The sequence below is a fragment of the Astatotilapia calliptera genome, chromosome 15, assembly GCF_964374335.1.
Source record: "Astatotilapia calliptera chromosome 15, fAstCal68.1, whole genome shotgun sequence".
Lineage (NCBI taxonomy): Eukaryota > Metazoa > Chordata > Actinopteri > Cichliformes > Cichlidae > Astatotilapia > Astatotilapia calliptera.
The window spans coordinates 655,159-678,604 of NC_137436.1; the positions used below are offsets into that span (position 1 = coordinate 655,159).

Sequence of the window (23,446 nt, forward strand, 5' to 3'; positions counted from 1 at the left end):
TTTTTCATTCTGGTTATGTGCTGGTGTCAGTTTCTCAGGTTTGCCAAAGGTCAGATGTGGCAGCGCCTCACAATCACTGCTCTGAGAATAAACTGAACTGCGGCTGCGATCGTGCTGAAGATAAGAGTGTGAACTCGACCCGCCTCAGCAACAGCGTTTCGTTTCTCTGCCACCATCCAGGACGCGGGGCCTTGAGGTCTGAACTCCTACGCCCGATTCAGCCCGTGACGTGTCAGTCGCCGTCGTTCCTCGCAGCTGCAGCCACAGTTCGATCGTAACAAATATTATTTTAAATGGGGCGATTATTCAGTACCGGGTTTGGCATCTTATATTGTCCTGGTCTACTCTGAGTATTTCCACACAGAAAATAAAAGTACAGGTGAAATGAAACTGTAAAGCTAATCGGAGCATGTTTGGTGTGCAGACCACAGGCTGCAAAGAGCAGATTTGGGTGCTGTTTGCAAAAACCCCAAAGATCGAAGCAGAGAAATCTTTATTAACACGAATATGGTGTTAATGTTTCTTCTTTGTAGTTTGAGAAAAAGGAAACGTGTGCAGCATTTTGTATGAGCACATTTCTTACTCCTGTGTGAAATATCGTGTTTGGGACGTTGTCTGCACGACACAGATGTGTGACCGTGACTTTAGGATACTTCTCATTTCTACAAGGACTGGATTAAACATAAAATCAGCCAATGAGAAAAGAGTTTTTTGAAAGACCTTCAGAAATAGAAAATATAAATACATTAGGGCTGAAGACTTTGTTTTACAGTACTGTAAATGACTTTGCAGTGTCATTCTTATAAATCTGATATCAAATCATTTATATATAAACTTTACGTGTATCAGCTTTGTGGTTATGGTAAACCCAGCGCCTCATTTCACATAAAAAGCGTGGGATTCATTAGTTGACCTCATTGACGTGTTTTCAGTTTCCATTGCACGAGTCCATCAGCGGCTCAGCGCTGCTCTGTAATTCCCTTTAACTCACTTTTTTTACCCTAGCTTTCAGAGCCATACTTGTGAAAGAAGCCATATCAATAAATAATCTTGAACTTGGGAATAATTATGCTGTTTGACTGTTACATAACCCGCCATAACTGAGAAATACATTTGGCTGCTGTGTCTGAGTAAGGAAGTGATGCTTGTTCAAAGAACATAACAATACAAAAAGAAATAATCTGTTCATCCTAAATCCACTGAGACTTGAATCAGGTCTTTTATGGTGAGTGTGAGGCTGTTAACACTGTGGCACTCGTTTGTTTCAACCTGATTTACACCAACTCCCATGTAAATGGGAGCGCGTGCTTCCCTTTAACTCCCCGCTCTGTGGTTACATTATTAAAATAGAACATCTTAAAATTGTTTGTTTATATGGAAAAACGGCTACACTCGCCGACTGCACCATAAAGTGAACAGCCTGGCCATAACTTCACTTCAGTTGATATCTCTCTAAAACACTGTGTTTGGGACACTCAGGCTTTGGTTCATTTTTAAAGGTTTGAAACATTAGAGAACTCAGCTTGGCTTTAATTGAAAAGTTTGACACAATGGGATAATAATTAAGTTGTTATTTTTTTCATAGTGTGTCAGTTGAGAAAGCAAGTGTCCGTCTGGTGTGTCCGCTGTAAATATAAGCTAGTTAGCTTTGTTTAGCTTAGCTTGGCTTGTTTTAAAGACTGGAAATGGGAAAGTCCTCAAGTTAATCCAGCTAAAGAAGTTTACAGCACATTAAAACACACAGCCTACCTCAACATGGACTGTTTATACTTAATGTACAAATGAAACAATCAGAATGTCAGTTTTGGCAGATTTGAACTGCCATAGCTTGCCATAGCTTTATGCTAGGTAAGCTAACTATTCCTCTTTAATTAATGAATATCAAGTAGTATCAAAAACTCTCAACAATTCTTAAATTGGTACGACAGCCAATAAATGGACTTTATAGATATGGCGTTCCTGGGCCTGCGCTCTCCTGGAGATCTTGGTTTTGGGATCTGCGGGAGCCGCTCGCCTACTTTGGGGCCACTGCACCGAGGCCTCCAGTTACCACGCAGACCACTGCTGCCTTCACCCTCGGTCCTTCTCCAGCTTCTCGTGTTCATTCTTCCCGATGTTGCTATCAGTTGGTGTTGCTACATCTATCACTAGAGCTGTTTGTCCGTCTGTATCTGGAAGTCCAACGGGATCTTAGCTCGGCCATTCTCAGTCAGAAAGAAACTTCTTTATTTAAAAATGAAGTTTTTTAAAACCCATGTTTGATTGTTGAGTTTCTATAGTACTGTTGGTTTGCCTGATTTTAGATGGCTTTGTGCTTTTACCTGAGCTATCTGGGCCAAACTGGGGCTTCTAAAAGCACTTTACATGAAAGCTAAAGAGCTTGGAAAGAAAGCTTCTTCGGTGTTCTTCAGAAACCATTTCTCCTAACTTCACTATATATGTTACACAAGGAGAGAAGATGTTATCACATGGCTTGCATTTAAGAAGTATGTTGATTCATTACCAGAAGCTGTGTCAGCATTTCCTTGACCTACATTGTTTAGAGTGAGTTTGTGCGTAGGTGTAGTTACTAGCGTACCATTTTCTATGTTTCAGAAAAAACAGAAAAAGTCGATGCAGTTCAGCTTAATTTGTTTGTTCCTGTTTGTTTCTTAAAGTGATAAAAGTTACAACTTGATGTGAGTTGAGATAATCAGAGCTCTGCGGATGTGCACACACACACACACACACACACACACACACACACACACACACACACACACACACACACACACACACAGAGTAATTGTCACTATTTCACTTTGCTTTTTGATAAACGAAATTCCTTGCAACTGCATTTGAACACCCGTATCACATTTTACACCTTGAATTTGACTTTCACATCAATCCCTGCTAATTTTGTTTGTTGCTGAACATTTCCCCCGATGAAACTGTGAAGCAGATTATAATTTTCCCAACAACTTCAAAACGACGGAGGGGTGCAGGACAGCTTCCACACCTTTGTCTGACACCTTCTGAAAGTGTCAACATTGAACGTTTGTGCAGGGCAATTATACTTTTTGTAGCAGGTCAAAATGGGGTCAAATGAAAAAAAAAACCCCAAAGACCTTAAGAGTTTTGAAGATTTCATAGTAAATATGCTACATGATACAATCACACATAACACGCACAGTTAGTCGGCACGGAAACAAAACTCTTTTCGAATATCAGCCGCGTTTCTTCAGAATCGGTGACAGTCAGAGCGGAAATGCATCTCACATGTTGCCAGCACACCAACTCAGTGTGCCGGCGTATAACCGCTGCTCGACTGCAGACGTTACAGGATACCACAGGAGGGCTTCACAGTTACGCTGGGCTTTGAGGCAACACAGTCATGCTGCTGGTGAGTCGAGCTGCTTTATCCTTAACTTTTATCGGTGATTATTAAATTAGAGCCACTTTTAGACAATGTAATGTAAAAAAGTAGCACATTTGATTTCTGAACACTTATTTCATGACGCTGTCCCAAAATCAGGATGCCGACATTTTCCCTAATCTGTAACGCACGGCAGTGATTAAAAACAAAATGCCTTTTGGATTTATTCACTGATTATCCAGCCAACTAGGAACTGGCAGCAGTCGTAAAGTTCTATTTTCTTTGCTCACATGTGTTCTAGCTGATGAAGCACTTTGACACGCTGTGGCCTGCGCGCTCTTGTCTTGCTTAGGTGTTGAGAGCTTTGCTGGTCCTGAGTTTGGCTCCCCTGCTGCACGGCGCCAAGAAAAGCCAGTCGGTCTCAGCAAAGCTGGGGCCCAGAGCTGGACTGAAGGGCAACAGTGTGAGGTTGGTTATAGATCCTTCAGTGCTGCCGCACTTCACCGCAAAATCTCCCTCAAGCATCGCCAACATGTCTCTGTCACCGTGGACGTACATGTAAGACCCTGCTGTTATTCATCTATGTTTCACTGGGCCATGTTAATCTTTAGGTTACAGTGTTTTTTCTCTGACCCATCCGTCCGCAGTGACTCGTCCGTGGACTCTCGTTTGCCCAAGCATATCTCAAACGCCCAGTGCCTCACCACTGGCTGTCTGAGTCCACAGGGGGGAGGGGAGGATAGAGGCCTGGAGGCTAAACCCATCAAGTACGAAGTTCTGGTCCTCCACAGGTGAGCTGCTGTGGAAAATACTCGCTTTGCACTTGGTTTTGTTTTCATCAGAACAGCTAGAATTGCTCTTGTGTTCAGTTTCAGTTCATTTGCAGACAGCCCTGATAATAGAAAGAATCCAGATTGAAGCTCGTTGAGCACAAAGTACATAAAGAGACAACAGCCACAGAAATGTAGGAGCTCAGTGCAGGGATACAGTTTTCACCATCATCATCGGTGAAAGCTGTTCTACCAACGGAGCGCAGTCACAGACAAACACGGCGCTGGCGCTTGTTGGACATTTCTCTCCGTACTTCACGTCCTGATATGACTGCGCAGGTCTCAAACAGGAAGAAGCAGCAGGTCTTTCCACTTAACCTAGAAAACAGGAGCCGCTGGGTGTTTCCATGCCGATGCCGACTGACCACATTTTCTTCCTCACAATTTCTTTCTTAATATTTTAAACTTTTTAAAATCATCAGCTAAATTCAAAAACTGTAGATACGTTACAAAGTGTATCCAATGTTTTTCAATTAGTGTGCGGTGATCACTCGGACTTTAGTTTTCAAAGAAAGGACTCGTTTTGTTTCAAATGTTATTCGTTTGTTGTTCAATAAATTCTGTGGTTAGTTTGTTTGTCACAATGTGATGTGCAACATTTAGCTTTGAGGGTTTTTTCTCTCCAAAACTTTGTCATGAGTGGCATTAAAAATATTTTTTTACTATTTAGTACTAAACGTTACTTTTAAAAAATACTTTACATTACAGTATTTACAATATTTAATAATTTATACTACTACTACTAATAATAATAAATTAATACCCTGTCATTAGCCCTTTGGTATTTTTCCTTTACTTTTACTAAGTTTACTTTTTAATTAAACTATTTTTAAAACTACTTTTTAGTATTTTAATACACTTTGTGTGGATATGAACTGAAATATAAATCATTTTGAATCTAGTCTTCAAAGAAATCCCAAAGAGCTGCTTGTGTTGATCTGGACGTCGCGTTTTCAGTCGGACGTTTCGTCGCTCATCCAACTTCCTCAGAACAGAATCCACATTTTGGGATTTCCTTGCCTGGATAAGCATCAACACGTCTTTAAAGATTTTTTTCTCACACGTTTGTCACTCGGACCTCTTCCCAAACATCAGCGAATGAATGTGGGCGTCTGGTAGCTGAATAATGTTGAGGGTTTTTTGTTTGTTTTTTTAAAGTTTTGTATTTAGATCAACTATATTCCTCAATTTTCCAAAAGATCCATCAAATGAGTCTGCAGTCACCAGGTATCACTGTTTGATAAACACAGTTTTAGAGGGTCCACGAGTGGGCGACGTGGATTCTTCAGCCTAATCTGTAACGTTGTGATCAGGGCCGTCCCATTTTGTGCTTTTGTCATCAAATATAGCTCCATATCACCCGGGCTGTTTGGCACTGTTGTCATGCTGCAGAACCAATCAGATCCATCCTTTGTGGCAATCTGTGATAAAAACACAAACATCCTGAAAAACCGCAGTGCAGGTTGTGTACAGTGATGTGTTAGTTAGCAGGTCAAAGGCATTTCTATAGAAGCAGAACCACAGTATACATACAGATGTACGTTCTGGTTTTTCACTGTTGTTTCCCATATAAACCACATTCAAGACAAAACAAAGATGTTTAGAAAGTCGTTGCATAGCTTGCAGCCTTTGCAAAATACGTGTAACTGAATTAAACTGAGAGCCTTCATTTCATTTATCTCCCCCACATTATATAAAGCCCCTTCAAACACAGTGCTCTCGAAGGGGCTGTAACCTTTCAGTTATATATTTACAACTCTTTCCTGCATCACCACAGGGTCCTCAAACCGTCTAAGAAAAAAGGGAGGAAGGCGAGGAAGCAGTACATCTTCACACTGGGGACAGAGGTGATCACAGCTGGCTGTACCTGTGTGAGGCCCACTGTCATACCTCAGGGGTAGGAAGGCGACGACTTGTGATGAACGCATTTCTTTCAGCACGCTGTTTTTACCCTGTACTAACCTGCATTCTGCAAGTTTGCTTTAAGTTATAACAGGTTCAGATATGAAAGTAAAATGTGTAACATGAAAGAGTCATTTTTGACCTGTGTGATGTTTTAGTGCTTGCGTTTCCCCGTCTTAGCTGTTAGCAGTAGGGCTTGCTTTGTGACTCTGATAGCTTTAAACAGCTGCAAAGTGTGTGTCTGCCCCCTTGTGGTCGCGAGGGCTTTATTGTAACTTTAATCAGAGATGGTAGACGAAAGAATGTGAGCCTTGAATTGTTGTTGACATTATTTGTACATGATAAATAATATTAATTTTGTGGATATGTGTCTTTTTTATATTTGTTCCTATTTTATTCCTAATTCGGTATTTTGCTTTTTACATTTTATACGAACTATTTTCATTTCATTGTAAACATTATAATTCATAATTAAAAATGTGTATCTTTAACATCTGAATCAGCTGTGACACAAATAATAAACTCAGGTCAAATTATCTTTATGTTAATAAATGCATTTCACAGTATTTTTAATGACAGCATTATTTTTTGTTGGTCGCTCCTTTTTTTGTAAAATATTATAGACTCACATACATGTAACTTTCATTTTAAGCTAAATGTTAATTGACTATAGTGGCACTCGATGTCCATCTGCAAGCTGCCTTGCAACCCACCTTCATCCCAGCTCATCCTTTCTGCAAGTAAGTGCTTATGCGATACCCCCAGCCCCTGGGAGACACCTTTGACTGCTTTTTCCCTTGTAGGTAGCAGCTTATCTCTGCCTGCCCCAAACTATGATGTAGTTTTAGTCATAATTTAAGCACCTAAACTCATTTAGGGTCAGTCTATTTTTTGCCAGCTGAAGATTATCGAATACTAAATCTGAAGTTGATTCAGTCGACTAAAATATAAATACATAAAAGTTTGTGTTTTTACCGAGAGTTGCTCTACACGTTTTACAAAGTGTCTTATTTTCTTTGACATCAGTTGCGAGATGTGTCCACTCTTTGCTTTCTCCTTGGCATCGACATTTTTTATGCTTTTTCAGGAGAAACATAGAGCATGAGAGCTAGTTGTACTTCCACCTCCGTTTCCTAGGGACTGAATGGTGTGTGTGGTAAACTTTGCTACACGAGGAGCTTACTTCTGATTGGATCACTTCCAAACTCCTCCCACCTTTCTACATGACTTGATTCGATTCGATTGAATCTCGTCTCTCCAGAATTTTCTCATCTCATTTTTATTCCGGGACAAAGTCTCGGCACATTTCATCCTAGTTTTTCTACAGATTGCATGCAGTTGCAAACTGATAGCAGACTGAATGTCTTATGGCCATTTTATCACCACCCTGGTGAACCAACGTCGCTTTGCAAGTTGAATAGTGGCAATCATTGTGATTGTGCTGTGATATCCCAGCTACCAGTGTTTGTCTGTCACGGAAATCAGTGTCAAAAATATCACCATCAAATCTGAAAATTATGAGAAAGTTCGAGTTCAGCCAAGCTGCTTTTATTGATCATGCCAAATAGGTACAATCAACCCAGCCTTGAAGATATACAGCAACACACAGTTACAGCAAGTACAAAGCCCATGTACGACTCCCCCGTTACAGCGCAAACATTTGAGACACTTCAATCAAATCAGCATGACCAAACCACTTAAGCACATTTGATCCCCATTTTAATGTTTTAGGTTGGAATTGCTGTGAAAACCATAAACAATCAGAGACACCAAAGCAAGTCGGTCAGATCACAAATCGACCCACCGAAGCCAGAAATACGTCCAAACTGTGAACTGCAGTCAGTCACTGTTTCACCTCCTCGTAATGTGAATGTTTTTACTGTATATGTTCACTGCTCTTCTGGTATGAATACCGTGTGTGCTTTGACTTGTGCTTAATGAAATAAGAGTGCAATCAGTGCTCTAACTCTAAGAGACTCAAATGCATGTCACTGATCTACGACTACACTACAGCTAAAGTCCCCCCCCCCCCCAGTTATTTGTTTCATATTCATAAAGCATTAGTGAGATTCACAGACAAACCCCAGACGGAGTGAAAGAAACAGTGAGAAGTATGAGCATGTGGACCGAGATCACTTTGTGTTTTCATATTTAAAGCTGGTCCTGTGTATTTAATGAATCCTGGTTTTCAGTGGAGTGGAGTTGGTTATGGCTGAGTGAGGCTCTGAAACTACTGTGTCCAGTCTGAATAAAGCACATCACAGATTTTCAGGTTTTATGAGGTAATGATCACATACTTAGTCTAATTGGAGAGAAACTGCGTCTCTGGCTGTGCCAAACTGGAAGCGTTGCCAAGAAAAAACACAGCTTCACTAAAATCATCTCCTGATGCTGAACACAGAAAACAGGAGCTCTAATTCCTTTTTTTTACTCAGTCATGATTGGATGGCTGTTCCACTTTAAAAAACATTAGCACCGACGTCCCCCCCCCCCCCCCCCCTCCCACGTTCCTTTAGAAAAAAGAGAAATTTTAACATCAAGAGTGGCTAAACTTTATACAGCTTGCTCAGAATCATCGCAGCATACATCAAATATGAAAACCAAAATCTGCCCTAGTTGCTGTTGAGTTCTTCTTTTAATGCACTGTTTTCCCCCTTTTTATTTTTTTTCGTCTACCGGCAGGCCTCCTCCTTCATCTCCTTGTTCTTCCTCACTTCCTCTGCATGTTTGTCCTGCCAGACACAGAAACATGAGTGCCATTATCATTTAGGAAGATATTTTCATTAATGAAGGAGACGCCGGCGTAAAGGTTTGAATGAGAGCGAGTGGGGAAGAACTGAAAAAACTTTATTTCATTGCACTAATATTCATGGTTGCTGATCAGGTTTGTGAGCAGTGCCAAACCAGAAGAGAAAGTTCAGCTGAAGCTTCGCTTCATTTACACTCAAAAAACTCGTGTTTAGCTCTCAGTGTGTGTTTGACGTTTTGCTCAATATTTCTCTCATGTCTGTAACTTTGTAGCTGAAACAGTAAAAACATGAACTTGTTGATGTTCACTCTGTGTTAGACTAAAACCAGCAACGTTTCATTAGTGTTGCTACAAGTTGCCTGGCAACAAGTTGCCTGGCAACAAGTTTGGGTTCAGAAATAACACACGAGACAGTAAAGAGTCGTTTTCACAGTCTGCGATACACATGGACAAATATCAGTGTAACTTCATCCGAAGCTATTAGCTGGCTGTGAGAAAATATAAAACTGCTGCCCTCTAACTTCAAAGCTTGCATAAATCCTTTTTAGCAAGAGAAAAAGAAGAAAAACATTCAAAAGTCAAATTTAAAAGACAGTTTGCAATAATGTAGCAAACCTCCCCACAGACTCCCACGTTTAACTGTCCAACTACGCTGCACCAAACAGCAGGTTTACAGCCCAGTACAAAAACGGTCCCTGCCATATTAACTCTACGGTGGGTCAGGCTCATCCATCTGGATACAGATCAGGCTTAAGGTTAAGGGCGTGGCTATTTCTGATTGACAGGTGTGCAGGGAGCTGATTCCTGTCTGCAAAAGCAAAATAAAAAGGAGTTTCTACGTTATCCCAGGATATCATGAAGACTGGATGAAAAGAGAAGCAGCAGAGTTTGTCTCTCCAAAGTTAAACGTGTTCTGTTTGAACAAAGACACATAAACGACCTTTTCATGCTGCTTTATTTTACTAAAGTCAAAGATGGGCCAGATTGCCTCCATAGTTAAAGCACAAATACATGTGCATATATAAAACATATGGTTGGCCTGGTGTCGTAAAAGTAACATTAATATGACATTTGTGACAATGCTGTCGAACTACTACATGTCATATGTTACACTGACACATCAGCACCACAAAAACCTTGCTCAGCATTATCAGCACTGGATTTTTACCTAACCCCCCCAAACAAAAATAATGGTCCCACGTGGGAGATGAACCCTGGTGTTCTGTGGCTGTCTGCTGTGTGAGAAACCACACAAAGCAATGATTGTTTGAGATCAGTTTGCAGACCTCCCCTCTAACGGTCGGGAGGCTCGGGGCTTAATCGCGGCCACGTTACCTTCTCCTGCAGCCTCTCCAGCATGGCTGCCAGCAGAGCCTCCCTGTTCTCCTTGTTGGCCTCCATCTTCTGCTCCAGCTTCTCCTTGGCGTTCTTGATGAAGTTGTTGTTCTCCTCAAAAGCTTTCTGGATCACCTCGCGCTCATGCTCTCTCTTCTCCGCCAGGTGCTTCAGCAGCTCCGCCTCCTGGCACTGGAGGAAGATGGAGAAGTGAAGGCAGCTGCTCATCCTTTACACAATACTCAGACTGCAGGTGATAAGCAGGCTGTTTGCAGTTTTCACCTATTTCAACAAAGTTCAACTGTCAAACATGTTCTAGTTGAAGGGTGCAGACACAAACTGAAATGTGTGCGGTTGTCAGCACCTGTAATCTTTGTCCTCAGGTGGGCCAAACCTCATAACTAATACATTAGATCACTGTGAGCCAGTAAAGCCAAAGAAATTGGAATTGCCTCGTTTCCAGAGAGCGCTCTTCCATCTCTAACAATCTTTTCACTCTCCTCACCTTTCCCCTGTTTGTCTCTTGCCCTCGCTCCATCATCCTCTCTGATGGATGAATATGAATCATTGTCTTTGTGTCCTCACAGGATTGTCTCTGCTCTTTCATCTGCCTCTTTTCATCTCCCCCAGCTCAGTTCCTTCTTTCCGTTCACTCCAATACTCCCTCCCACTTCCCCTTCATTCATTTTAAGCCTATTTCCGTCTCTCCGATAAATCACACAAAGAGTGCTAACAGATGTTTAACAATGGCTGAACGAGCCACAAACAGCGGATGTTTTCTGGCGGTTCAGATGACGCGCCCGCTCCCTCACCTTTCGCCTCTCTTCAGCCGCCTCTAACTTCTTCTGGATCTCCTCCAGGGATGGGTCGCGGCGCTGCGGCATGGAGGCATTGAGTTCAGGCAAGCCGTCAAAAGACGGGGGCTTGAGGATGACCTCGAAGGCCTGGCCCGATGCGCGTTTGTTCAGCTCGATAACTTCTACGTCTTTGATGACGCACCAGGCCAAGTCCACTGCATCTGTGTTGGTGGATAGCAGCATTTACTGTCAGAGCTGAATCCATGACCTCATCTTTGTTTGTCTTTAACATCGCCATCATGTTATATTTTAAAACATGGAAACACGTTCAGAGAAAAGAACAAGAACAAAAAGATCTTGAGTCTATTCTGTGTACTGGAGGATGGCTGAACGATAGCAGCAGGGTTGTTTTTGCTTCTTTTAAATATATATATCTATTTAAATAAACAAACACAAACCCTTCCTCACAGGCAAGCCAGCGTTTTGTTCATCTCCATGATTCAACTGAAGCTGGACTAATGTGCTGTATCTCGAGGTTAGAGAGACCAGTCGTCTATAATGAGATCCCTGTAAACAGACCGACTGAACTCACTTTATTTAATAAGAAATGTCAACGTGTGCTTTAAAATCGAATCAAGCTAAATGTCTGAGTATTTATACAGTTTCATACATATTAGGGGGTTAATCAGTAATTTTTTTGCATTTAAAATCAGTTCGGTCTTTTCACAGATCTTTAATGGTTTGGAAGGCAGTTAAATCATAGCTAGATGTTTAGAGTTGGTGCCATAAATAGAGGAATGTGTCTTTATGATTACACAATGAGATGCTGCTATAAACATAAATCAAATATTCCTGGGACGGAGCCTCGGGGAACTTTGTAATAAGGAGGAAAGAGGCCTGGATGCTGAATGATCACTGACTGTGCTCAAAACTCAAACTTTCACGTTTGTAAAAGTATGACGTGGTCAGCTGCACCAAACACATTTAAAATCAATAAAGAGATTATAAAGGTTCCTTGTGATGTACCAAGAAGTATCCAAGATCTATCGCTTAAATAGCAGCAAACACATTTTATTGTCACTATGCACACGTACAAAGAGCTGGATAAGAAAGAAGGATGGGGTTCAAACCCACGCGTGCAGAGCACAGTGGATGAGCAGTCCGTCGCCTTGGCCACTCGGACACCTCGTCTGACAGCTGGAGCAATGCTGGAGCATAAACTTAGGCTGAAATGCAAAATGTCAATGATTTGGAGAGTCTGGTTTACTTTGAGATCGAATGTTTTACTTTAGTCAGAGATCTGGAGGAAGAACACAGAAAGTGTTTCACTCTGTAGAAATGACGCCAAGACTGAAATATAAGTTATATGTTCAGAATTTAGTTGCAGTTTGCAGTCACTCCTGATCTGTTATAACTTTAAAAAGATTCAAATTTAGATAGAGGGAAACAAAACTGCTTCTTGCTCACTTTTAGCTCCAAAGGTGATTATTTAGAAAGACCCAGAATTAGGACAAAAGGATCAGCGTGCGTCAGCACTGACTGTGGGCCTGGGTTTACTGCAGATCTAATGAGACATCTGTGGATGAGATGTTCTTGTGTTTGTCTGTAGTTGCTGAAGTTGCTGGTTTTAGACAGACAGGAAGAGAGGAGCTGAAGTTTGAGGAGCATCAAACTTCAGCCACAGAGACTGCTGTCGGTCTTTTATAAGCGACTGTACCCCTAATAAACACCAGTGCTCGTGCAAAGGAGATTTTTTACCTTCTGCCTTGTAGGTCGGGTTTTCTGCAGTGCGTGGGTTCAGGCATGAGCAGAACAGAGACACCAGGGGGAGCTCTTTGACCTTCTCTTTATAGGCTGAGGACACACACAGAAGATCAAGCTGAATCATGAGCACGCAGTCGAGGACTGACGACGTAAGTCATGCTCGTTATGTCATACCAGCGGACATAATAACGACACGCTGCACGACACAAATACTGCATGCTCATATTTGAACAGATCGGTCGCAGTATAGTGTTTAAAGCAGAGGAGCAGGGCGTGTGAGGTGAACGGGTTTGTGCTGCGACTGCATTTACCTGCCAGAGTCATGGTCTCACTGCAAATGTTACTCTCCAGGGACGCTGAAGATCCTCCTCACTCTGTCAGAGAGCTGTGCAGGGACAGAGACAGAGAGCACTGAATGCAGGAGCATCGAGGGCACAATCTGAGAAGGAAGAAGCTGAGGAGACAACAGCGTGAGCCAAAAGTGTAGAGCAGCCAAGTCATGATTATTGGACTCATGCAAAGCTGTTCTAGCAGAGTCAGAATAAAAAGATAAAGGCGGAGCGTAATGCAAAAATCCCACCTGAGAATAAACTTTAAATTAAAGCTCACATTATCAGATCAGAGCTCTTCAGACAAAAACTATTCTGGGTAAAGATCTCTGACCTTCTCAACAACAGTTACCTGACATGTAGAAAAAAGTCAGAGTCAGTCGGGTGTTCCTGCACTTTAAATGTTGTTGTTTCACCATTAAAAATGGAAAAAAATAAAGTAAAATGTTCATCAAACAGCAGAATGAAGCTCTGCTGTTCTAGTTCGTCTCAGGCTACTAAACTGTTTCTTTTGTTTGTGTGCGTTGAGAAACTTTCCTGGGGTGGCTGTAGCTCAGGTGGCAGAGCAGGTCAGCCACTAACCAGAAGGTCGGTGGTTCGATCCCAGGCTGCCTCCAGGCTGCATGCCAAATATCCTTGGGCAAGACGACGTTGCCTACTGGTGGTGGTCAGAGCGCCCGGTGGCGCCAGTGTCCGGCAGCCTCGCCTCTGTCAGTGCGCCCCAGGGTGGCTGTGGCTACAATGTACACACCTGTGTGTGTGTGTGTGTGGATGACTGAATGTAGTGTAAAGGTCCTTAGGGACTGAGTAAAGTGCTATACAAATGCAGGCCATTTACCATCTATCAGATACTGTAAATGTGCAGAAAGTCGAACATCCAGCTGAAGAAGCTGCAAGTCAAGCATATTTTTCGAGGCGTGGCAGAGAAGCTGCTGCAAACCTTCTACAGACCTTTAAAACACCGCCTTTGCCTAACAAATTCAATAATTCATAATTCAACAATAATTCTGTTTTTCAATGAATTTGGCAACTGAAAAAAAGCAGATTGCACCGAGGCACAAAGGCAGCAGAGTAGAACCACCTGCCGTCGTCTCCTCCTCAGATGGTGATAGGTTTGTAGCTTGAACCTATTCGCTGGAACGTTGAAGACAATATAATTACACAGCAAGCAAGACACAAAGTAGGCAAAGTTCTTCATGTTTCTCGTGCACGGGAGAGAACCGGACAAACGCCGTTCCTTCGCTTGACCCCAGTTGCTCTCGTCCGCTCCCCCGTAACACTGCTCTTTTATTGAGGTTACATGAATATGCATAGGTTCATTAACATACGACATATACATACACACAAAGAGTACCTTGCCTTTGTGTGTGTGTGTGTGTGTGTGTGTGTGTGTGTGTGTGTGTGTGGTCAGAGTGTGACCGCATAAATGACAACTCTAAGCATATATGAGTAGATATTTCTAAGCATAAATAACAATCACCAATACAAAACCTAACAGATGGTCTCGTCAGCACTGAGCTGTTATAAATGTGTCTCTATCAAAACTTCTATCATTTCTTTAACTCTGAACTGTTTCAATGAGCCTGATCGATAATCCAAACAGACACACTTATCTGCCTCATCGGTGCTCTAAAACATTTTGTGTGCTAATTGGATAATCTCATCCTTTTAGATTCTGGGAGTGCTCTGCACAGCTTACTGACCCTTCCTCGGTCCACTGCACACACTAATTACGTTTGCTTAAATCCTGGGAACCAGTATCACTGGCATGAGGACACACACCCAGCTCACTGTGAGGTCGAAAACAATAAAGCAACATTTGAACGTCATGTAACAGCTGGGGTCCTTGATACAGGCCTAATTGAGACATTTGCTATCTTCAGACCTTTCCCACTGTGTTTTAAAGGTAAGTGACGGAGCTCCCACCAGCCAGTGGACAACGTCACCGTGGCTACACCCATCTTTTATATTTGATCTCTGTGTATGATGTTGTTCCCTTTAGATTTAGTTGAACTCACCATCTTGAAAACCTAGAGGATGGAGCTTTGTGGGATACACTGTAGCCCAAATCAGGACCTTTTCTCAACCTTACATAATAAAAGAAAAGCAAATAACAAGTGAAGTCTAAATTTAAAGGCGCTCTGTCTTCAGACTGAAAGTCAGATGTACTTGGAGCGATGTCTACCCCACACGCGGCCCCATTACAGTCAGCATTCATCAGTCCTGTTAGTTCTTCTCAATTTCTCATGTGAAGAGTGCCTGCTTGTGTCGTTTCTGACATTAGGAACAAACGACTGGCATGTGTCACATTAATGATGTCCGGTCCCACTCTGTTAGTCCATTAAGGCCTCAGTCACGGGCTTAGAGACTGGTCAGTGACAAATGAGTATGTATTACCTGACTGGTTGCTGAGTGGTTGCTGGAGATTACTGGCAGTCGCCACAGTCACCTGCAAACAACCCAGCCGCATGTAGTGAAGCTTGACCAAGTGTGATGCTGACTGGAAACCACTTAGTGAGTAGTTGCCGAGGCTTGTAGACAAGTTGCCATTCCCCATGCAAGCTAGGAGTGCAGCCAGAAAGTGAAACTAAGCAGAGTCTTTGATCGAAACTTAAAGTGTGGTGTGACGTAGAGAGCACCTATATAAATTATTATTATTATTATTATAAATATCTAGGCTTCCGTTTGTGCTTCAGACCTGGGGTTGTGTGTTCAGGTCTCCATATCCCAGATATGTAAAATAAAGATCATTTTTAAAGTAAAAGGACCACTTTTGAGCCGTGTCTTTTTTGGCCGTAAAGAATCCAAAACAACCAAATTTAATACAAGCAAACCTGTATACCAGTTGGCAATTTAGCAACTTCCTGCAACCACTCACACCAGTGATGTGTGACTAGGTTCAACCAGATGCAACCAGTTGGGGAATACTGTTTATTTTCTAGTGACCAGTGGTTTCCACTCAGTCTTCAACCAGTTTGCTATAAATTAGAATCCCATTTAATATGATGGTGAATTGATATTAAATGATGCTAAACACTGCCAGCACTAGTGCTAGCTGATAACTCCCCGAGCTCCACCTTTTCCTCCAAATGTGATCACATCAGCAAAACCGAGATAACACAAATGCTAAACTCAAAGCTTTAACATGTTCGTAAACAGCTGAAACTACCTAAAAATTATTTTATTGTCTTTTGGCTTTTTATCTGGATGCACTAACAATTAAAGGTGCTGGATGTGTTTCAAGCTATGCCAGTTGCCTGTTGAATGTTTACTCAGACAGAAGCAAATGAGCATATTTCCCAAAAAGTGTCTGTCTGTCCGTCTACAAATGAGCCTGTCAGCAAGCCTGAACGTCCGTCTCCACACAGAGACACAAGTGTCCTAATGAGACAACCCGCATTACCGAGGAAGACAGATAGCTCATTATACTGCAGTGAGCTCAGGCTCACCTGGCCACCCTGACACGGTTCCCTGAGGGACAGACAAGGACAAACACATGATTTTGCACAGCACACACACACTAATCAAGCAGTAAACGAACTGCTTTGCTGCACTGTTGTAATGCACACGCACACAGGACACACACAGCTGCTTCTCATATTATGAAGCCACCCAGGTTGCAGATCAATGCACTGCTTCCTGCAGGAGTAAGAGTGTGTCACTTCGAGTTTGGGAGAGAGACAGAGGGTGGAAACATTTGGGGTGGTGTTGGTGGGAAATTTTGCTGACAGCTACCTTATAGGCTGTTGAGGTTTTTCATTATCCGACTGTATGATATTCACTGAATTTGAATCTGTGCTCCTTAATTGGTAGAGTCTTAAACAAAGAAAAAAAGCAAACAAGCCCCCAAACAACAGCAGCGAGCACCGATTGCTATCAGAAAATGTATATCCCCCAACTAGTCGGCAGTGTTTCCTGTAAGTCGCTGCTCTGGCTGGTTGAAATCTATTGAAGGTTCTGCACCTTCTTCTTGTCCTGGTGGTTGCTTTGTTTGTTAGCAGTGTGAATGTAGTTTGGCCGTAAACACTTGCTATTAGCTGAGCGGTAGTAAAACGAAAGAATGAGGTGCACTTACTTACTTTCAAGGAAAATGGTCCACGTTTGCAGTTTGCGTCACACTGTTCACGGTTTCACTATAACTCAGAGATTATACAAAACCACCACCTGTGTGGCAGCATGCTAGTGACCAAAGCAATCACATGTACGTTTTTGCCAACCGGTCAAGGAATACACATATTTTCTCAGGCATGTTTGGGTCGCAAGGAAAAAACGGGGCTCACTGAGAGGTCTCTAGGCCCATGTGACCGGAGCTTTAGGCTCATTTTCCCAGCCATCAACCTCCAGCAACCTTTTATCACTAGTCACTGAATATTAATTTTGCCCTCATGACCGATCCAAATGATTCTGGATCAGTCTCATTTGAGCCTCCATTGAGACCATTGTTACATGCACAATGGGCGACCGTGGCTCAGGGGGTTGGGAAGCGCATCTGTAACCGGACGGTCGCCGGTTCGATCCCTGGGCTCTCTGTCCTGGTCGTTGTGTCCTTGGCCTACCGCCTACTGGTGTTGGCCAGAGGGGCCGATGGTGCGATATGGCAGCCTGGCTTCTGTCAGTCTGCCCCAGGGCAGCTGTGGCTACAACCGTAGCTGCCTCCACCAGTGTGTGAATGAATAGTGGCATTGTAAAGCGCTATATAAATCCAATCTATTATTATTAAATCTTTGCCTTGACCACTTGCAGAGAGTCAGGTAAAAGAACTGATGCTATTCATGTTTTACGCTAAAGATGGAGCTAACAGCCAGGTAGCTTAGCAAGGAGACCTGAGAGTTGACTGACTCAAAAAACTGACAAGTATGAAACTCATTCATAAATTCTTGGTTTTATTGGCTGCTTCAATAACAATACAGCTAAGTGGGAATTAGCACTGAGCAGAGCCACGCTAGATGTTTCCTTTTGTTTCCGGAAATTGTGCTAAGCTAAGCTAGCATTGTCAGCATGAATGATTTGTCATATTTTAGAATATTTAATATTTTTCAGCACTTTAACATTAAAATGACATTCAGTTACTTATTGATTGATAAAAAAAGAAAGATTGTATCCGACTGTGTGTTTCCTCAGGTCTGAAGAGGTTTTCTTCCTGAGAGGCTTTAAGCCTCGTGGTAAAAGTAATATTAGGGCACTTTTCTGGTCAGACTTAGAGTAACGAACACTGATTTGATAAAATTTAAATAAATGAATTGGTTATTCTAAATTTAATATACAGTGCTTTATGTCTATAGAGTGAAGCACAGCACAGTATGAATGCATGGCTTGTAGCTAAAGCGTGTTTACTAACCTCTATATAAATGTGCCACGTACATTTTTATTTCATATTCTTTCTCAGCATCACTAAATCATATTTATTTTGTAGTTTAGCTGCATAGGTCATATATAACCACTTTCTCCTCCAAATCCTTCTCATCTCACTGAATTTGTTGTTTAGGAGATCATTTCTGAGAGTCGATTAAATCTGTATAAAACCTTCTTATCTTATTATCGTCCTATTTCAAAACGTTCTCTGAAACTGATCGGCATGGTCTGCACATGTCTCGCTCAACACAAACACACATATTCTTTCAGCTGTGATTTGTACTTGAGCTGATATTTGCTTTTCTAACAGCAGTCGTCTCATTTCCATTTTTCACAGCACTGAGCTCAAGAAGAACGTTTTTTTGTTTCCATGGGAGCAGAATTTCATGTACTACTTGTAATTGTATTTCTTGTTTCTAATATTATAATATTAATAATAATAACTCTGTACTTGTGTCATCACTTAGCATTGTTCATAGCAAACACCAGGATTGATCAGACTCTCGGAGACAAAACATTCCTCTGACATTGGTTTTGTCTTCACAGATTGTTGTCCGTGAAGGTTCTCAGTCATCCAGGTCATCGTAGCCCTGTGGGAGTGTCCCCCAAGAGGGACAATAGGGCTTAGATCTCGGATCTCCATTTTCCACCATTTGACCTTAGAACTGAAGAAGCTTTTCGGACGAGAGGTGAAACGTCTTCAAGCAACTTAAAGAAGTCCAGACGCTTTTCTTTCCGAGCTCCTTAGACTCGACAGATTGTTGTACTGTTATGTTTTTCTGCTCCTAGAAAGCTGCTATGCATGCATATTAATCAATTCACTGGGAGATTACTGCTACAGCAAAGAAACTGCAGACTTAAACCTGATCAACCAGACAAATCTGAACTTCTGACGGTTCTGAGCACATTTTAAATTCAGACCCTCGCCTGTATGACTCTGCCTTATGCACAAACACATCAAAACACCCTCCATTTTCTCCCCGGTCTCTCTGTCTGCCTCTCCTTCCTTAAATCAGACACAAAGCTGCATTTGGACATATGGAGAATCAATAATAAATGATGTCTCACGCTCTACACTTTGATGATACACTCGGTTCTCTCCCTTTCTGTCGCCTATCAGCAGGAACCTTTGCCGCTGCATCATCACTCTGCCTTCCTCACCCTCACCCTGTTCCACCCCACGGACACGCTTGAATACACGCACATGCAGGTACTGCTCATTCATGCCATGAAAGTTAACCTGAAGAACCCAAAGTGGCACACAGTGCAACACAGATGTGTGCAGCCGTGTGTCTGGCGCTGCAGACTTACCCCCCTCTGTACGGCGTCTTCTCCGCTGCTGATGTTGAACCGGTGACTACGGTTACCCCGTCTGGCTGCAAGGATGCAGGCGCCAGGCAACAGCATCAGCAACAGCATCGATGCTGCCTCCATGACATCACCATGGAGACGCCTCATTGGTCTGAGACGCTGCCAGCATCTGATCCTTTCAGCCAATGGGAGCAGACAGGAAGGATGGTGGGGAGGGACGTCAGCTCTTTGTGTTGTACTGCAGGGTGGGTGGTGGAATCAGTGTTTTAATGTATGGTGCAGGAGTGTGTGTGTGTGTGTGTGTGTGTGTGTGTGTGTGTGTGTGTGTGTGTGTGTGTGTGTGTGTGTACTGTGCATGAGAGAGAGTTCAGGGAAGTAGTGTGAGAAACTGGGGGAGCTTTGTCTCAGCATGAGGCCCAGATAGGAAGCACGCAGAGCTCTAAATTATTTAGATCCTAACTGTAAATACAGGAGCGAGAAGAAAATCTCGAGCACATGCCGTGTATCACACATAGTTGTTATGGCAAGTATTATTATAACCACAAATACCAGTTCTTCTAAAGAGGAGACTGGGGGAAAGCCTCGTAAATGCTGTTATTTTCCAATGTTTCACTGCTGTAATCTACAAACAATATGTACCTGCTGCATATAAGCTTTTAATCATACACCTGTGCTCTTCCTATTTGGCATTAAGGCCTTCTAGCAGTGCTCCTAGTGTAATATCCACAGCATTTTATTCCTGTAGAGGTTAACAGCACATTCTGGGCAAAGAAAAAAATTCTGTGTTGCAGTTTAAGGTTGTATTGCAGCCGACTGTAAATGTTAGTTTACAAGCATCGCCGTTCAGCTCCACTGTATTCACAAATAAAAGTACATGACAGTATATTTACAGTTTTTCACGTTTTTCAAAATGTATTAAATTTTTACAGGGGATGTTTACAGCTACTGTACTTTACGCATGTTTTACTGTAATGCAGCCGCTCTGTGATCGCTGCTTCTATCTTTGAACCTCAGTATAGTGATCTGTATCTGCAGTCTCAGGCTGAACCACTTAATGCAAAGTAACATTAAATTACACATTTTTCTTTCATGTTTAAGGAAGGTTAAAGGTTTTGGGCGTGTCGTTTATTGATATACTGAAAAGTAAAAAGGACAGGGTGGCTTTGTTAGCTTAGCGTTAGCTTGGCGATCTGATAGCCACACTACTGTATGTGATGACATCATTTCCACTTGACTGTAATGTTTTTTTCTGTATAATGTTTGGTTCAAAGATAAAGTTTTTACAAATGTTGCATATGAGAAAACACTGACAGTCGTACTGTAATGTGTGACTGTGATCTCAGACTCCTAATGTTTTTTATCCATATCAGATCACATGACGTTGTTACGTTGCCAACCAACCACCTAAAATCGCACTTTTGACTGCACTTTATATACACTGGGTTACTGTAGCAGACAGTGCCACGTGATTATGCAACTTTTAACACCTTTTACTGATATGACCCTTAAGCGGTGTGTACACTACTCTCTGTGGCCACACCTACAAATGGCAGCTAGCTTCCAGTTATCACTTTTTGTAGCATTTCTTCAATTTAACACCTTATAAAAGCATAGTATGATTTTCATAACAAACAGAATCAGTAATTTATAGTCACAATTTATACGTGAACTCTTGTGACAACATCATGTTGCCTAGCAACCACCTACAAACCAGCTAAAATGACCCATTTGTTGCATTCATGTACCTACACCATCCTTTCATTAATATCATATGATGCAATATGCTTGATGCTTCGTTAGAATATTTTAATACATTTTGTTGAGACGAATCGTGACAAAGCTCTGTTGTTGGATCCCGGCAGCCACAGACTGCCACAGTGACCGTTGTGTTATTACTGGCCTAATGTGACACCAGAGTCGCTCTGGAACGGCCTGCGAATCCCAACGTGATGTTAAACGCTGTTTGCAGAGTGTTATTGCACTTGGTCTCACAGTAGCTCTGCTGCAAAGCTGGCATGATCGTGTGTTTGGAAAAGCTTGGAGCTCATCTGCGTTTTTCCCCGGGGGAACACCACTCCTACTAAAGCTCCCACTCAAACTTCTTCCTGTAGTGGATCTGAACGCCTGTTAGCAATGCTTTTGTTATAGAGCCTTGAGGCGACTGTTGTTGTGATTTGGCACTATATAAATAAAATTTAATTGAATTGAAATTATAGCTGATTCGGACGATGTCAATAACAACACAGCTGTTTTAAATAGCTATGCTGTCAAGACATCAGAGTAATAAGGAAGGCTTGACAGTAGCAAAATAAAATGTAAAAGAACAGGGCTTAAGGACAGGACAGTGAATACTGAGAAAACCCTCTGCTGATGCAGCTCACACAAGCAACATGATGTCACCACGGCGTCCACCAGCACATGAAAGAGCTCACGGCGCAGCAGGAGAGAGAGCGATATGCATGAGGTCACATTAGGGCGTGTCCCGCTGTCGCTGTCTCCTCTTCTCCCCTCACCGTGCTGACTGTAAACCAACGTGTGACACTGGACATCACACACATCCTGGAAATGAGCTCATCAGGGGAGGGGAGAGAAAAGAGACACAGAGAGGAGTAAGGAGTGGTGGAGGAGACACCCTCCAACATCAAACAGATTATTTCAGTGATTCTGGGGGAACAAAGATAAGAGGGAGGGCCCGAGCAGGGGGAAAACAAGAAGTGCCAAAAAAAGAGGGGCGCCGACAGGGAACACCCACGGGAGAAGTTGGGAGAGGAGCAAGAAAAATGCTCCTGGGGAAACAGCAGGAGGGATCAGAGGTTTTACAGAACAGCCTCTGTACGCTGGGACGAGCCGGAGAAACGGACAAACTGAATCTTTCCTCCAATAAAAAAACTAAAAACCCATCTCTACCTTCAGGTGGTGGTGACCTGGTTATAGTCTTCTTCACAGTCAGTCACATATGTTTTTAGACGATTTTGATGCTCAAAAGCAAAACAAGTATGCAGAGAAGGCGGTACTCATCTTAAACCAAACTCATATCCTGATAACCACTTAAGGGCCTGCAGTGAACGCGCACACTCTTCCCCACTATGTCTGCACTCTGCAGGTCTGCAGACCCTCGTAGCCTGTAAAATATAAACAATTACAGCAGCTCAGTGGCAGCACGAGAGTCTGACATCATCCTCCCGATGAGATCATCCCATAAAACTACTGGTCTTACTCATTCAGCTAAACGTGAATGTGTGTGTGTGTGTGTGTGTGTGTCCATGTGTGTGTGTCCGTGTGTGTGTGTGTGTGTGTGTGTGTGTGTGTGTCCATGTGTGTGTGTCCGTATGTGTCCGTGTGTGTGTGTGTGCATGTGTGTGTGTGTCTACGAGAGACTGAGGAACTCTAGTGGGTGGTGCAGGTGTCAGTTGTAGGACAATCAGATTAGCTGTAACAAACTGTGCTGTGATGAGATTGAAGCTGAAGGGCTTTTAAAAGCATTGATCTGGACGAGGAGAAGCCACTCCCACACCAAGTGAAGACTAATCCCTTTTTCTCTGAACTACAGAAAAGTTAAAGCGCCGTTCACCTCGACTCAAACTAAATTTAGCCTGCATTAACGCTACGCTAACAGAAGCTGTAAAACAGAATCGGTAACATGACCACATCCTTTCCACTCTGTCGCAGCGCTGCTAATACCAGCAAAGTTGTCCTGACATGTTGTGCAGGCTTCATGCTTG

The 23,446-nt window shown here is 42.5% G+C and overlaps 2 protein-coding genes across 2 annotated transcripts; one reads left to right on the plus strand and one right to left on the minus strand.

Moving 5' to 3' along the window:
- Positions 1-3,256: 3,256 nt before the first annotated feature.
- il17a/f3 (interleukin 17a/f3) lies at positions 3,257-6,653 on the plus strand. Its single transcript, XM_026193794.2, has 4 exons — positions 3,257-3,382; positions 3,708-3,913; positions 4,003-4,146; positions 5,963-6,653. The coding sequence occupies exons 1-4, from the start codon at positions 3,374-3,376 to the stop codon at positions 6,084-6,086; spliced, it is 483 nt and encodes a 160-aa protein (XP_026049579.1). The 5' UTR covers positions 3,257-3,373; the 3' UTR covers positions 6,087-6,653.
- Positions 6,654-7,619: 966 nt separating this feature from the next.
- Positions 7,620-19,848, minus strand: stmn4 (stathmin-like 4). Its single transcript, XM_026142880.2, has 6 exons — positions 19,725-19,848; positions 13,044-13,117; positions 12,727-12,822; positions 10,984-11,189; positions 10,172-10,363; positions 7,620-8,819 (listed from the first exon to the last, which is right to left on the minus strand). The coding sequence occupies exons 2-6, from the start codon at positions 13,054-13,056 to the stop codon at positions 8,760-8,762; spliced, it is 567 nt and encodes a 188-aa protein (XP_025998665.1). The 5' UTR covers positions 13,057-13,117; positions 19,725-19,848; the 3' UTR covers positions 7,620-8,759.
- Between the last annotated feature and the right edge of the window lie 3,598 nt (positions 19,849-23,446).